The sequence below is a fragment of the Lipotes vexillifer genome, unplaced genomic scaffold, assembly GCF_000442215.2.
Source record: "Lipotes vexillifer unplaced genomic scaffold, Lipotes_vexillifer_v1.1 scaffold778, whole genome shotgun sequence".
NCBI lineage: Eukaryota > Metazoa > Chordata > Mammalia > Artiodactyla > Lipotidae > Lipotes > Lipotes vexillifer.
The window spans coordinates 1,931,902-1,946,391 of record NW_006774127.1 but is presented as its reverse complement, the minus strand read 5'-3'; the positions used below and the strand labels follow the sequence as shown (position 1 = coordinate 1,946,391).

The following is a 14,490-nucleotide window of genomic DNA, read 5'->3' as shown; positions in this document are numbered from 1 at the left end:
CCTAGATTATCAGGTGAGCCCAGTGTAATCACAAGAATCCTTATAGGAGGGAGGCAGGCGGGGGAGAGTCTGAGCAAATGAGCGGGTAGAATCACAGATTGGGGTGGGAGAAGGCCAAGGCCTCTAAAAGCTGCAAGAAGGAACCTGGTTGTCCCCTGGAGCCTCCAGAAGAAACAGCACCCCGCCAGCCACTGATGTGGGCTGTGAAGATCTGACCCCAGCGCTGTAAGAGAAGACACTTGTGTTGTCTCAAGCCACCCGCTCTGTGGTGAGTTGCTCCAGCAGTAACAGGAAATGAATCCACTAGGTCCATTCAGAAAAGGGGAGGAGGGACTTCCCTGGCAGTCCAGTTGTTAGGACTCTGTGCTTCCATTGCAGGGGGCACGGGTTCAATCCCTGGTCAGGGAACTAGGCTCCCAAAAGCCACTTGGCACGGCAGGGAAAAAAAAAAAAGGAAATATGGTCTGGAGCTGAGTTTTTCAAACTGAGGGTCAGAGCCCATTTGTAGGTTGTAAAATCACGGCTGGTACTTAGAGGAGAAAACATTCTGCATTGCATGTAGTAAGTTCTGCTTCATGGTGCTTCTGTTTCAGATACACAGGGGGCTGTGGACTAGGCCGCAACATATGTCTGTGGGGGTCATGGTCAAAAAAAGTTGGAAAGCTACTAAGGTAGAGGAGCCACTCACCTGAGTGGAGCTTGATGAGGAAGGTTGGGCGGATCCAACACAGCAAGAATGTGTGCCATGCACACAAGGTCACTGTGCCGGGCACCAAGGGAAGCAGCTGATATGCAGGACTCCTCACAGCAACCCTGCAGGGTTAGAACTGTGACTGCCACATCTTAGAGATGACAAAACTCAAGTTCAGAGAGGGAGGGCAGCCTGTATCAAGGCAGCCTCTCCAGAGCCCCAGGGGTAACCACCAAGCACGCTCCCTGCTGGGTGGTGACAGGCAGGGGAGATGCCTAGTGACCCAGCCCAGTTCTGTCACCACACTCAGAAGCAGGGTGATGTCATTGGAACCAGGAGGGGACCGCCCGGCGATACCTGTGGGGTCTCCTGGTAGACCTCGGTTTCTCAGTTAAGCCATGTGGCTTGGAAGGGGTGTGAGCAGGCCCCGGCTGAGGAGTGCTGTGTGTGTTCCAGACCTCCATGTGTGCGTGTCCTTGGAAGGAGGCCCAGGGTCTCCCCTCTTCCCTCCTGGCACCGGGTGTCAATTCTTCGATCTCCGGGGGAGACCTATGGTCCCCATTCGGGGGTGGGCAGGGGCTGAGACAGAAGGAGATAGCGCTGCGTGCTTCTGGAAGGTTTTCCTCCCTGGTTTCCCGCTGCCTTGGCCAGCCCACCACCTCCTGAGTCCAGAAGCCTGAAGCTAGGCTGCCATCTTGTGACCAGGAGGCAGTAAGGCCAGTGCAGCAAGGAGGAAGGAGCAGAGAGCCAGGGAGGACCTTGATGGCCCTGAAACGCTGCACCAGACCCCAACTGACGGCCCTCCTCAAGTCAGCCAGCCCTGAGAAGTCAGCCTGGGTGTGTGGCTGCCTCCTGGGAATTCTGGGAAGGCGGGGAAGAAGGTAGAGTGTAGGACCTTCATCCCAGGGCACCAGGGGAGGCAGATTCCAGGGAGAAACAAAGCTCTCTGAGCTGTTCTTTGAGCTCCATATGAAATTCTTCCACCACCAGGTTCTCCTCACCCAAGGACTTGCTCCACTTAAGGCTTAGAAGACTGTTCCCCAAGGGAGCCATTTCAAATAACACCCCTGTCGCTTCCCAGCTTGAGGTGTGTTTCCCATCTACTGGGTCTTCCCACAGTGACTGCAGGCCTGTGAGGTGGCCGGGCAGTGCTTGTTAGGAATTAGCCTCACTTTACAGATACAGAAACCCAGGCACTGCAAGAAGATTCAAGTTACACTACAGGTTAAGTGGGTTCAAGTTTCTAACCCCACTGGTTTGTTCATTCATTGATTCATTCAGCAAATACATACTGAGTGCTTCTGGCTGCCAGGCACTGATCTCGGCGCTGGGAAGAGCAGAGTGAATAATACAAATATGGTTTCCGCTCGCACTAAGCTTGAGTCTTATCAAATTAGCTCAGTTTCGTGAGGAAGAGGGAGTCCTCAGGTGTGCATATTTATTAGGATGCTTTTAGGAATGAGTAACAGAAAAGCAACTCAAACCAACTTAAAAAGTAGATTCCTTGGCTCACGTACCTGAAGAAACCCCCGGAGGCAGGTTGGGCTCAGGCTGCCAGTCAGAGGTTGACCAGGGCTCTGGTCATTTCCTGGGATTCTCTCCATCACGCTCCCTCTCCCCCACCACCCCCTGGGTTGTCGGGCTTCCCTGTGGCTCTTCCAGTTTCGTGTTCAAATTCCAGAAGGCGCTGCTTTCCCCTCTATCTTCATCCGAAATCCTGGGCTTTGCTTTGACCCACCGTCTCAGGTCACAAGTCCAGGAGGTGGGGCGGGGAGACCACACGCTGATTGGGTGACAGCACTCAGGGGCCACCATCAGAGATGGGGCTCAGTCCCACCTGGGATGGTTCCCTGAGCATCTGCAAAGCTGCGGAGGGGTAAATGGAAGGCAGGGACACAAATGTCACCTCAGCATTAAACTGCACTTGCCCTTACGGGATGGGGGTGGCCAGTACAGACCATCTGAAACTTTTTTCTGACTAAAGCCATCACTTGGATTTGCCAAGGCTGGATGGGGGGCCCTGCTGACAGCCACTCAGTGTCTCCTCAGAGCCAGGAAGGCTAGGGTCCTACTAATCGAAGCTGAAGTTTCCCAAGCACCCTGTGTGCTCACCTCAAAGTGCTCCTCACCTTTGGACACCTTTCATTCTCCCAGCTGCCTGCAGGTGTGGAATTGTGTAATGGGAGCCAGGACTGGTGAGCACAGGATCCTGTTGAGGAGGGGGTCAGGGACAGAGTGACCTAAGAGACACTCACTCATGTCCTGCAGGATAAAGGGAAGTGGGCCAGGTGGGGACAGGGTGGGGCAAGTGTTCCAGACAGAAAGAACAGCATGGCTCAAAGCGGGGAGACCTGACAGGGTGGGTGCCTGGCCCCGGACCTCCTGAGACCCACGAAGACCCCACGCCCATCCGTGATGCTGCTTAGTGCCTGGCTGACCAGCTGAGCTGAATCGTAGCGGGAGGGACCACCTGGCCACATCTCCATTGGCGAGGCAGAAGGCAGGGATGGAGAGACCGCCGGGCCTACCTGGCCCAAGACCCACATACAGGCGGCTGCCAGGCCGCTGGGTAACTTAAGGGTGGGAAGCGGTCTGCGGTGGAAAGAGGGGCAGGAAGTCCGCACTGAGAAGGAACTGTACCAGCCAGGGGTTGGCGGCCCCGTTTTGAAGCGAGGACCCCGGCGGCGGGCGGACCGTCTCGGCTCCCCTGACTGCCCACACCCCGCACATTCGGCGCCCAGCGGGCATCGCTCGCGAATGGAGGGGTGGTCCCCGCGCGGCCGGGGCCCGAGGCCGGGAGAGGCAGCTAAGCTGCTGGGTCACCGGCGCTCCCCACGGCCGCTCGCGGGGGTGGGGGCCGTGCGCGCTGCAGGGCTCGGGTTCCCGCCCGGGCGGTGTCCCCCTTGCCGAGCCTCAGTCTCCCCGCCCGCCAGGATCAGAGGCGGACGCCTTCAGGGCGCCCCGGGTCAGCTCGGCCCGAGCCCCGGGGGGTGGGCGGTACCAGGGCTCTCCAACCGCTAGCCGCCCGCCCGGGTCCCGCCCGGGTCCCGCCCGGTCCCCGCGGGGCTGAGCCGGGAGGCCCCGCCCCCCGCCCACGAGGAAGTGGCAGAGCTGCGCGGGGCCCAGAGCCGGTTCGGCGCGTCGACTGCCCAGAGTCCGCGGCCGCGGCGCCCCGAGGTGAGGGGGCGCGGGAGCTGTAGGATGCTTTTAGGAATGAGTAACAGAAAAGCAACTCAAACCAACTTAAAAAGTAGATTCCTTGGCTCACGTACCTGAAGAAACCCCCGGAGGCAGGTTGGGCTCAGGCTGCCAGTCAGAGGTTGACCAGGGCTCTGGTCATTTCCTGGGATTCTCTCCATCACGCTCCCTCTCCCCCACCACCCCCTGGGTTGTCGGGCTTCCCTGTGGCTCTTCCAGTTTCGTGTTCAAATTCCAGAAGGCGCTGCTTTCCCCTCTATCTTCATCCGAAATCCTGGGCTTTGCTTTGACCCACCGTCTCAGGTCACAAGTCCAGGAGGTGGGGCGGGGAGACCACACGCTGATTGGGTGACAGCACTCAGGGGCCACCATCAGAGATGGGGCTCAGTCCCACCTGGGATGGTTCCCTGAGCATCTGCAAAGCTGCGGAGGGGTAAATGGAAGGCAGGGACACAAATGTCACCTCAGCATTAAACTGCACTTGCCCTTACGGGATGGGGGTGGCCAGTACAGACCATCTGAAACTTTTTTCTGACTAAAGCCATCACTTGGATTTGCCAAGGCTGGATGGGGGGCCCTGCTGACAGCCACTCAGTGTCTCCTCAGAGCCAGGAAGGCTAGGGTCCTACTAATCGAAGCTGAAGTTTCCCAAGCACCCTGTGTGCTCACCTCAAAGTGCTCCTCACCTTTGGACACCTTTCATTCTCCCAGCTGCCTGCAGGTGTGGAATTGTGTAATGGGAGCCAGGACTGGTGAGCACAGGATCCTGTTGAGGAGGGGGTCAGGGACAGAGTGACCTAAGAGACACTCACTCATGTCCTGCAGGATAAAGGGAAGTGGGCCAGGTGGGGACAGGGTGGGGCAAGTGTTCCAGACAGAAAGAACAGCATGGCTCAAAGCGGGGAGACCTGACAGGGTGGGTGCCTGGCCCCGGACCTCCTGAGACCCACGAAGACCCCACGCCCATCCGTGATGCTGCTTAGTGCCTGGCTGACCAGCTGAGCTGAATCGTAGCGGGAGGGACCACCTGGCCACATCTCCATTGGCGAGGCAGAAGGCAGGGATGGAGAGACCGCCGGGCCTACCTGGCCCAAGACCCACATACAGGCGGCTGCCAGGCCGCTGGGTAACTTAAGGGTGGGAAGCGGTCTGCGGTGGAAAGAGGGGCAGGAAGTCCGCACTGAGAAGGAACTGTACCAGCCAGGGGTTGGCGGCCCCGTTTTGAAGCGAGGACCCCGGCGGCGGGCGGACCGTCTCGGCTCCCCTGACTGCCCACACCCCGCACATTCGGCGCCCAGCGGGCATCGCTCGCGAATGGAGGGGTGGTCCCCGCGCGGCCGGGGCCCGAGGCCGGGAGAGGCAGCTAAGCTGCTGGGTCACCGGCGCTCCCCACGGCCGCTCGCGGGGGTGGGGGCCGTGCGCGCTGCAGGGCTCGGGTTCCCGCCCGGGCGGTGTCCCCCTTGCCGAGCCTCAGTCTCCCCGCCCGCCAGGATCAGAGGCGGACGCCTTCAGGGCGCCCCGGGTCAGCTCGGCCCGAGCCCCGGGGGGTGGGCGGTACCAGGGCTCTCCAACCGCTAGCCGCCCGCCCGGGTCCCGCCCGGGTCCCGCCCGGTCCCCGCGGGGCTGAGCCGGGAGGCCCCGCCCCCCGCCCACGAGGAAGTGGCAGAGCTGCGCGGGGCCCAGAGCCGGTTCGGCGCGTCGACTGCCCAGAGTCCGCGGCCGCGGCGCCCCGAGGTGAGGGGGCGCGGGAGCTGCCCGGAGGGGGGGTGGGCGTGGGGAGAGCGGGGAGCGACCTCATGCAGGTGGGGAGGACGCAACGAGGGGCCGCCGGAAGATCGGGGATGAGAAGGGCCACACGGGGCCCGCCTGGAGGTGAGGGGACACGCGGGGCACGGGCTGCGGGCGGGCGGCCTCCTCCGGGCGAGGGATTGCTCCAGCCGGGAAATGAGCTGGCGCCCCCGCCCGCCTCGCCTCGCCCCTCCCCTCCCTCCCTCCCTGCCGGCCACCGCCCCCTCCCTCAGCCCCCCTCCCGCCAGCTGGGCCAGGTCCTAGGGGTCCGGTCCAGGGCGGGGCGGGCCGGGTCTGGAACGCTCCCTCCTGAGCTCCCGGGCGCTAGACCGGAGCGTTCCGAGCGGCGCCCCCCGTTGCCGGCGGCGTGGGGACCGCGGCCAGGGCCGGGACCTCGGGCGGTGACAGTGACACAGTAGTGACTGGCGTGAAGCCGCAGGAGCTAGCCTGGTGCGGACGCCGAGGCTCTCAGGTTATTCCAGGCTGTCCCCCGGCCCCTCCCGCCTGGCGGGCAGTGTTGCTCGGTGGTTAAGAGCACCCCCGCCGGCGAGGTCTCCGGGACCAGAAACTGGTAAGAGCGCCAGCTTCTTCCATCACTGGCCACCGACCTTGCAAGCCACCTAACCTCTCTGGGCCTCAACTTTGCTTATCTGGAAAATGGGGAACTTTCAAGTTGTGAGGCTTAAATATGATCATGAGTGTAAGGCACACACAGGGGCTAAACATGCCCTGTTATTGTCCTTGCTGTTATTTATAAGGCCTGCCTACATTTATCAAAGTGTCCAGGTGAACCTAAACTCTGAGATTGGGGTCAGAATCCCAAACTGCCATTTAGGAGTGGGGTGACTTTGAGCAAAGTTTGGCTTTTGTCTGAGTCTGTTTCCTCCTGTACAAGATGAAGGTTAAAACAAACACTGGACAACTTCTTGGGCTTGTTTTAGTGTGTAAAAGAGAGAATGTATGTCAAAGTCCTGGGTAAATTCTGGGCATTTAAAGATGCCAATTTGGTCCAGTGGTTAGGACTCCGTGCTTCCACTGCAGGGGGCACTGGTTGGATCCCCTGTGGGGGAACTAAGATCCCCCAGCCAAGTGGCAAAAAAAAAAAAAAAAAAGCCAAGTAAGTTAATTAATTACATAGTTAATTACATAAGTGTTTGTATATTATCCACATAGGTTTTATAACAACATGTTCATATCACTATTTCTCTTTCCATATTTGTAGTCATCTGGATTTTTCTATCCTGTCACCATTTTAAAAAGGGTTATTATGAACATGTTTGCTTTAAAAAAAAAGTCGGCTATTTTTTTAGCACCAAAATGAATTTATGCCACCAAAAATGTTAACAATTTTTAAGTTCCTGTTTGTGTTCTTCTCTTCTGTTTGTTCCCACCCAGTTGGTTGGATTGAGTGTTACCACATTGCCCTTCAGGAAGGCTGAACAAATTAGCAACAAATGAGAATTTCACCACAGTCTTGCCAGCATTGAGTTTTATGTGTTTTGAGGTTTTGTTTGGTTTGGATTATTTTAGCTGATGCTTTATGGTGCCTTATGATTATTTTCATTTGTGTTTCTTGACTTGATTTTGCCTGGTTTGTAAGACCTCAAGAGCGGAGCTGGTCTAGGATTGGCTGGTCTGTTGGGGTGAGGAGAGCTGTTCCACATAAAACAGGAAGTTGAGTAACAGCTCTGCATGTGTGCAAAATGAGCTCCCTGGAGTGGCTGAGCTGGGTGGGGACTTCCCTGAGTGCCTGCAGAGCAGAGATCCTTGCTCCAGGCAGCTCCTGCCTAGTTTAGCCTCCAATGCATTCAAACCTCTGGATTCAGAGAAGGTTGGGCCGGCGAAGCTTCTCTGAAAGCAAGAAAGAACCTACAGCTGGTGCCTCGTCCAACCCCAGACTTTTCTGGATAGAGATGTGGGTGAAACATTGGCAGAGGGCACCCAGTCAGTATGGAGAGAGTCAGAATTTGCACCCAGCATGTAAGAAAGAGATGGGAGGCCTGAGACCGTTGGCTGGGCAGCTGGGGGCTTCGCCTGGGTTGCCTGGCTTTGGAAGGGAGCTGTTTTCTCCCCGAATCCTCAGAGAGGACCCTTTAGATTGACGATTTCCAAGTTTTTTGGATCACTGACGCTATCAGGAAAAAATCTTGAGCGCATACTCCCCAGTAAATATTTACAGATTGCATACATGTACCAGTGAAATAATAGGGCTGGTCTATAAGGAGTATACCATAAGACGGATGTGATTCATTCATGCAACCACATTCAAGAAATATTTATTGAGCACCTACTATGTGCCAGGCACTCTAATTGGTACTGGGGATTCATCTGTGAACAAAACAAATATACCTGTCCCCGTGCAGCTTATGTCCACACCCCGGTACATGGTCCTTGGCACCCCCTGCCTGGAGACCCACGCCACACCTTGGAGACCCAAAGCTCCTCCCAGCCATCATGCTGCTCTCCCAGCCCTGCGTGATCCCCCGTCCATTCATCCTGAGCACCTACTGTGTGCCAGACACGGGGGAAGAGCTACCTGGAGCACAGAGAGATCCCGGCTCCAGGCTGGTGGGAGACAGAGCCAGCTGGGGGAGTCTGTCGGGGTTTGGCCCGTGCTCCCCCAGCCTCACTCTCTTTCCAGGGTGATGGGGGCACAGAGCTCTAGACGTGGACTCCCATTCCCAACGCCATCCTCAGGGCCCCTTCCTCTCTCTTTGTCCTTGACAATCAAATGGGTCCACAGTGCTGACTCACAGGGTCACAGCGATGAGTGGGTGGGTTTCCCGGGGCCATGGCCTCAGCCTGCCTTTGTCTCCATCAGGAGACACCGCTGAGCTGTTGCGTTGTCCACACTCGGGCAGTGCCCACCCCACCCTCCCCTCCTGCCCCTCGGTAGGGTAGAGGTTTCCCTGGGAATGATTAAGTCATAGTTCCTGTGGCGGGGTGGCCTGGTGTGAAGGCTGTTTTCCTGGATCTGACCACACGGAATGATCCCATGATCCCCAAGCCTGCAGTGGCTGGAGAAGCCACGCCCCTCCCTGGGCTGCCACTTCCGCATTTGTAACCTGTTGGGGTAGGGAGTCCTCGGGAGGCCCTGCTGCTTTCAACCGCTTTGCAGAAGTTATGAAAAAGTTATGAAAAGGGGAAAACACGTCTTCCTCTCTCCCACCCCTTCCACCCGTACCCCCTCCCCCCTTCACAGTGTGGGTCAGTAGACTAGGGAGTATTTCTGTCTGAATTTATGCTAAAGTGTGATCGGCTGATAGGTGTGCTCTGAACCTGCCTGTCCCACTGTGCTGTGGCCATCTTTATTAGCCCCTCCCTCTCCCCCTTGAGAACCTTTGGGTCCCAGGAAACAATGGGCAGGGTCCCCAAGCCCTCTCAGCTGCGATATTGGCAAGTGTGGGGGCCGCGGTCCGCTGTAGAGCCAGTGTCTCCATTTTCACAGCCTGGAACTCTGAAAAGTCCCTAGACAGGCTGTTAGAGCCCCGCCCACACGTCTGGACACTCACCAAGAGCTCGCAAGGGGCAGAGATGCCCGGCCAGACAGTGAGCCTGGGACAGTTGGAGCTGGGAAGTTGGGTTCTGCTCCGGCTGAGTCTAGGGTCCAGGGACCCCCTGGGCTTCTGCTGGGCCGCCTGGGGTGAAGGGGAGGGGGTGGTTGGCCTCCTGTGGAGTCAGGGGCCAAGAAGAACCTAGCTGGCGTTTGGAAGTGAGTTTCTGACTTTAACCACCACCACCCTGCCCCGCCCCCTGCCCCGTTTGTGACCTTGGGGAATGGGGGCAGACAGAGCAGCACAGCTTAGTGGACAGGCCTAGGTGCTCCCTCTCTGCGGTGGAGATGTGGATGACCCCCGCCCATCCAGCCCGGATGCAGCGGAAGTGCCTGGGGAAACCCTGTCAGGCCTGCTGACCTGGGCTCCGAGGCCACTTCCGGGGCCTCTGCTTTACACAAAGAGGCCTTATAAGGAGACAGAGGCTGGGGAGACAGCTGCTGTGGGAGCGGTGTGCTCGTGTGTGCATGCAAGGCTGACGTGTGTGTGTGTGTGTGTGTATAGGAGCAGTGCGTGCGTGCGCGTGCGCGCGTGCAAGGCTGACCACGCGTGAGTGTGTGTGGCCTCAGCCTGGCTGTGTGTGTCCATCTTCTTTCTCAGCAAATGTTGCCCAGGGACCCACTCGGGGCCCTGCTCTAGGCCTGCAGAAACAGGCGTCGTGGTCCCTGCCCTCTCCATGCACGTATGCGCGGCGGTCTGTGCCGCTTTAGGAACTTTCCAGGACTTCCTGCTATAAATTAAAGCGAGATTTGTGGTCGCTGAGCCCCGGAGTCCCCAGCAGTATGATGGACGGCACTGCAGCCTGACCCTCGTGCCTGGGTCCCAACTCAGTGCTGTTCCTCCCAGAGGGGTCTTGGTCAAGACCCCCCCTGGGGGCAGAGAGAGACCCCAGGGTTCCGGGGAGGTCAGGGCTCAGATCCAGGCTGAGGAGCAGCCTTCCTGGGGCCCAGCCTCGGGCCACAAACCTGCCAGTCAGGTGGGGGAGGTGACCGAGGGCCTGGGAACACCCACGTCAGGGCCACGTGACTCTGGCAGGTGGCTTCCCCTCCAACCGCAGCCCTCACATCCGTCATCTGGGGCTCAAGTCGAGAATACAGGAGGGCTTAGAGCTGGTGAGTGTAGCATTCAGGGAATGTGGTGTGGCTTTTTTTTTTTTTTACATTTAAAAAAATAACTTACTCTGCTGGACACTAATGGCAGTAAACAATTGTGTTCATCAAATATTCATCGAGTGCTTACTATGTGCCATGCATTTAGGCACCAGGGATAGAAATGTAAACAAGATGGTCAGAAATGTGTGTCTCCATCAAGCTCGTTACTTTCCAGCAGGGGGAGAAAGACAAACGGGCAGGATGAATGAGCACAAAGTAACTCGTGTTCAGTAAGATTATCCCCTGGAGAAAACTAGGGACTAGGGAGTGTGGAGGTGGTGTGGGAGGCAGCCTTGCTCAGAAGGTGGCCTTGGACACAGACTTGAATGGCAGCAGCGAGGGCGGGAGCTGTGCAGGCATCTGGGGGAAGAGCTTCGAAGGCCGAGGGAACAGCCAGTGAGAAGACCTGAGGCTCATGTGCCTTTGGATTGGTCCCTGGTCCGGCCGGGAGGCCCACCCCTAAACAGGTGAAGCACGCCGGGTGCCAGCACATCCATTCTAGACAAAGCACTGCCATTTCATGATCACCTACTATGTGCCAGGCGTGGTGGGTCCTCTTATTTCACCCTCTTAACACCTTGGCGAGCGGGGGACCGGATTCCTGTTCCCATTTGGCAGATGTGGAAATTGAGGTTCAGAGAGGGCGAGTGATACGCTGGGGTCACACAGCTGGTAGGCAGTGCTGCTGGGCTCTACCCATGACTGGGAAGCTGAGGTGGGGAGACAATGGGTTTGAGGAAGTGATGCTCTCTTTGGGTCTTTCCAGTTGAGCAGGACTTTGCTGCATAGAACAGGGGTGGACATTTGGTGGTGTAGAGAGACTAGCACGCTGGTGTGAAATGTGGACAGAACTGGCCTCCAAGATACGTCAGGCTTGGCCTTCCCTGCAGAGGGAAGGAACAGCATGTGCAAAGGCCAGGAGGCCTGGCTCACTCCTGGGGAGCGAGAGTTTCCACCTATGGGGAAACTGAGGTACAGATGATGACTGATGGCCTGTCTGGGGCAGGGTCCCAGCATACCCCACTCATGGTAGTGGCTTCGCGCACACCCCCATTCCCCGCCTCCACTCCCCACCCCATCCTTTGTCTTTGTACCCTGGAGCCTCGGACACATCCCATGAGAGCTGCTGTTTCATGAGGAGGGAAACTGAGGCCCCAGGAGGGAAGCAAAGTGCTAGGCCAGAGTCGGGAGGCCAGGGTGGCCCCTGCTGCCCTCCCGCAAGGCCGGCTGGGGCAGGGCGGGGCTGACCTGGCTTCCCTCTCTGTCTTGGGCACAGGAGCCGAGCAGCCATGGCCTATCACAGCTTCCTGGTGGAGCCCATCAGCTGCCATGCCTGGAACAAGGACCGCACCCGTGAGTGCCCCCCCCCATCGGATGACGTGGGAAGCTGTCCCTCTGCTTCACCCCCGATCCTGAGATCCTGAGTGTTAGGAGGGAAGGGACGCAAGCAGGGCAGCCAGGCGAGCGGGCATTGAGGGTTGGAGGCGAGAGCACGGCCCTGCCTACCCCAGGCACTGCTCTGGGTGCCAGGACTGGGTGGGCACGACAGCGGGTCTGCCCTCTGCTCACAGCTACGGGAGGGTTTGGGGATGGGAAATGTAACCTGCAGTGAAATGAGCTCTGAGGAAACATGAAGGGTGAGGGGAAAGTGATGGAGCCAAGGCACTAGTTTAGAAAAGGGGGCCAGGGAAGGGCTTTCAGGGGAGGTGACGTTTGCATGGAGACCCAAAGGAGGTGACGGAGCCAGCGTGTGAAGGCCAGGGTGGGTATAACGGCCCCGCGGCGGCAGAGCCTGGTGTCACCAGGAGCAGCAAGGAGACCGTGGCTGGAGCAGGGGCGGAGCAGGGGGCAGGGAGAGCTCCCGCAGGTTTGCGAGACTGCCTTGGGGACACTGGGGCTGGAGGGGTGCAGATGAGGGGTGGCCAGCCCCTGGGGAGGAGTCCCAAGGGGGGCCCAGCAGGACCTGAGGCAGAGGAGAGTGCATTAGCAGAGGACAAAGTGTTGCTCAGGTGGCCTGAGAAGGTGGGGAGTCATGAGGGAGCCTGGGCACGCATCCCTCCTCCCCACGCCCGCCCGTCTCTCCTGCAGAGATCGCCATCTGCCCCAACAACCACGAGGTGCACATCTATGAGAAGAGTGGGAACAAGTGGGTCCAGGTGCACGAGCTCAAGGAGCACAACGGGCAGGTGACAGGTGGGTTGGGCTGGCTGGGGTCATCTTCCTGAAAGAACGCAGTGGGCAGGGCAGGGCCGGGCCATCCACCTGCTCACTATGTTAGGTAGGATAGTTTGGGTTGCAAGTAACAGAATCCTGATTCAAGCTGGCTTAAGTTATAAAGGGATTACATTGATTGGTTTATGTTACTGAAAAACTCAGAAGTTTAAGGGCTTCAGGAAAGGTGTGATCCAGCAGCTCAGCATTACCAAGGACCCATTTCTCTTCAGTCTCTTGGCTTGGCCTTCCAGCATGTCTGCTGATAGTTGGGGGAGCTGTAACACCCCCAGTGAACTCTAGTAGTACCCCCTGGAGCAGCTTTCATCCCAGTTGTGGCCTCTAAGCCCCCCCATGCATACACTGTAGAGCCACCTCTGCTTGGATGGCTTCAGCCTAGTGCCTCCTCCCACCCCACAGGCATCGACTGGGCCCCTGAGAGTAACCGCATCGTGACCTGCGGCACAGACCGCAATGCCTACGTGTGGACGCTGAAAGGCCGCACGTGGAAGCCCACGCTCGTCATCCTGCGCATCAACCGCGCTGCTCGCTGTGTGCGCTGGGCTCCCCAGGAGAACAAGTTTGCTGTGGGCAGTGGCTCCCGTGTCATCTCCATCTGCTATTTTGAGCAGGAAAACGACTGGTGGGTGCCTGGGCGGGGCCAGAGTGGGCTGGGAGGGACCTGGGGCTGCAGACCAACAGGTGGTGGGACAAGAGGGTCCCAGAAAGCATGGGACGGGAAGTCAGGACCCCTGTTCACATGACCTTGGGGAAGTGTGTCCTCTCTGGCCCTTGGAGGTGAGGCGAAAGGCTCTCTGCACAGCCCCCTGCCCTCCCACAGCTCTGTCTCAGTAATAAGGGCCCAGGCGGCACCTGGGCCGCCTCTGCAGGCATCACGCTAAGTCCTGCACACGTATTGGCACTGACCCACCCACTCCCATCAGCCCCCTGGACTGGGTGTCTGCTGCAGTCCCATTACAGATGAGCAAAGGCCCTGAGGCAGATCACTCGCCCAAGGCTCCCGGCCCATCGCACTCCAGGGCCCACTCACAAGCTCCCAGGCACATCATGATCTTCTTCCTGGGGTCCCTGAGGGCAGAGGCCAGGCGGGAGGTCAGGCTGGAGAGTTCAAATCCCATCCTGACCAGTTAGCAGCCTCGTGACTTCTCACTGAGCTGCCCCAGGGTTGTCACAAGACCAGGGGTGGAGTCCCCACCCTGGGTGGGACCTGGCACGTTGCTAGCCTGGACCCAGGCCCCTTCCTCCTGGGACCTCTGTGGTCTGCAGGGCCCAGTGGGAGCCTGGAGCCTCTTGGTTGGCGGGTGCCCACCTGTGTGTCCCTGTCTCCTCCCTACCTGTTTGCCTGCCGTGTCCAGGTGGGTTTGCAAGCACATCAAGAAGCCCATTCGCTCCACCATCCTCAGCCTGGACTGGCATCCCAACAATGTGCTCCTGGCCGCCGGCTCCTGCGACTTCAAGTGCCGGTGAGGGGGGGCCCTGCCATCAATACAGGGACAGGGATTGGAGGGTGGAGGGGAGCCCTGTCCTGGGAGCCCCACGACCCACCTTCCAGACCAGCTCTGAGGCCAGCAGATGACCTGGGGGCCTCAGTTGAGCTTCTGTGAGGTTTTGCTCTTTGAAGAGGTCCTCTCTCCAGCCTCTGGGGAGTCTTAAAGGGATGTGCCCCTTGCCACCACTTAATGTCAGCAAGATTTCTTTTCTAGGCCCTCCAGTACTCATGAGAACCTCCCACTCATTCAGCTTCTTGGCTTCTATCTGAGGGAAAATGAGTGGGTGTACTTTTTCACATTAAGGTATAATGACTGATAGGCTGGGACAAACCCTGCCTCATTATCTTAAGGCCTGGAACAAAGAGTCTCCACCTGCCACTGGCTGG

General features: G+C 58.3%; 1 protein-coding gene across 1 annotated transcript in view; it reads left to right on the top strand.

Moving 5' to 3' along the window:
* Positions 1-3,832: 3,832 nt before the first annotated feature.
* Positions 3,833-14,490, top strand: part of ARPC1B (actin related protein 2/3 complex subunit 1B) — a 14,734-nt gene continuing 4,076 nt past the window's right edge. The window contains exons 1-5 of the mRNA XM_007448859.1: positions 3,833-3,868; positions 11,659-11,735; positions 12,471-12,575; positions 13,014-13,236; positions 13,970-14,077. Coding sequence (XP_007448921.1) covers positions 11,672-11,735; positions 12,471-12,575; positions 13,014-13,236; positions 13,970-14,077 — 500 coding nt within the window. The 5' untranslated portion in view covers positions 3,833-3,868; positions 11,659-11,671. The remainder of the gene's footprint in view (positions 3,869-11,658; positions 11,736-12,470; positions 12,576-13,013; positions 13,237-13,969; positions 14,078-14,490) is intronic.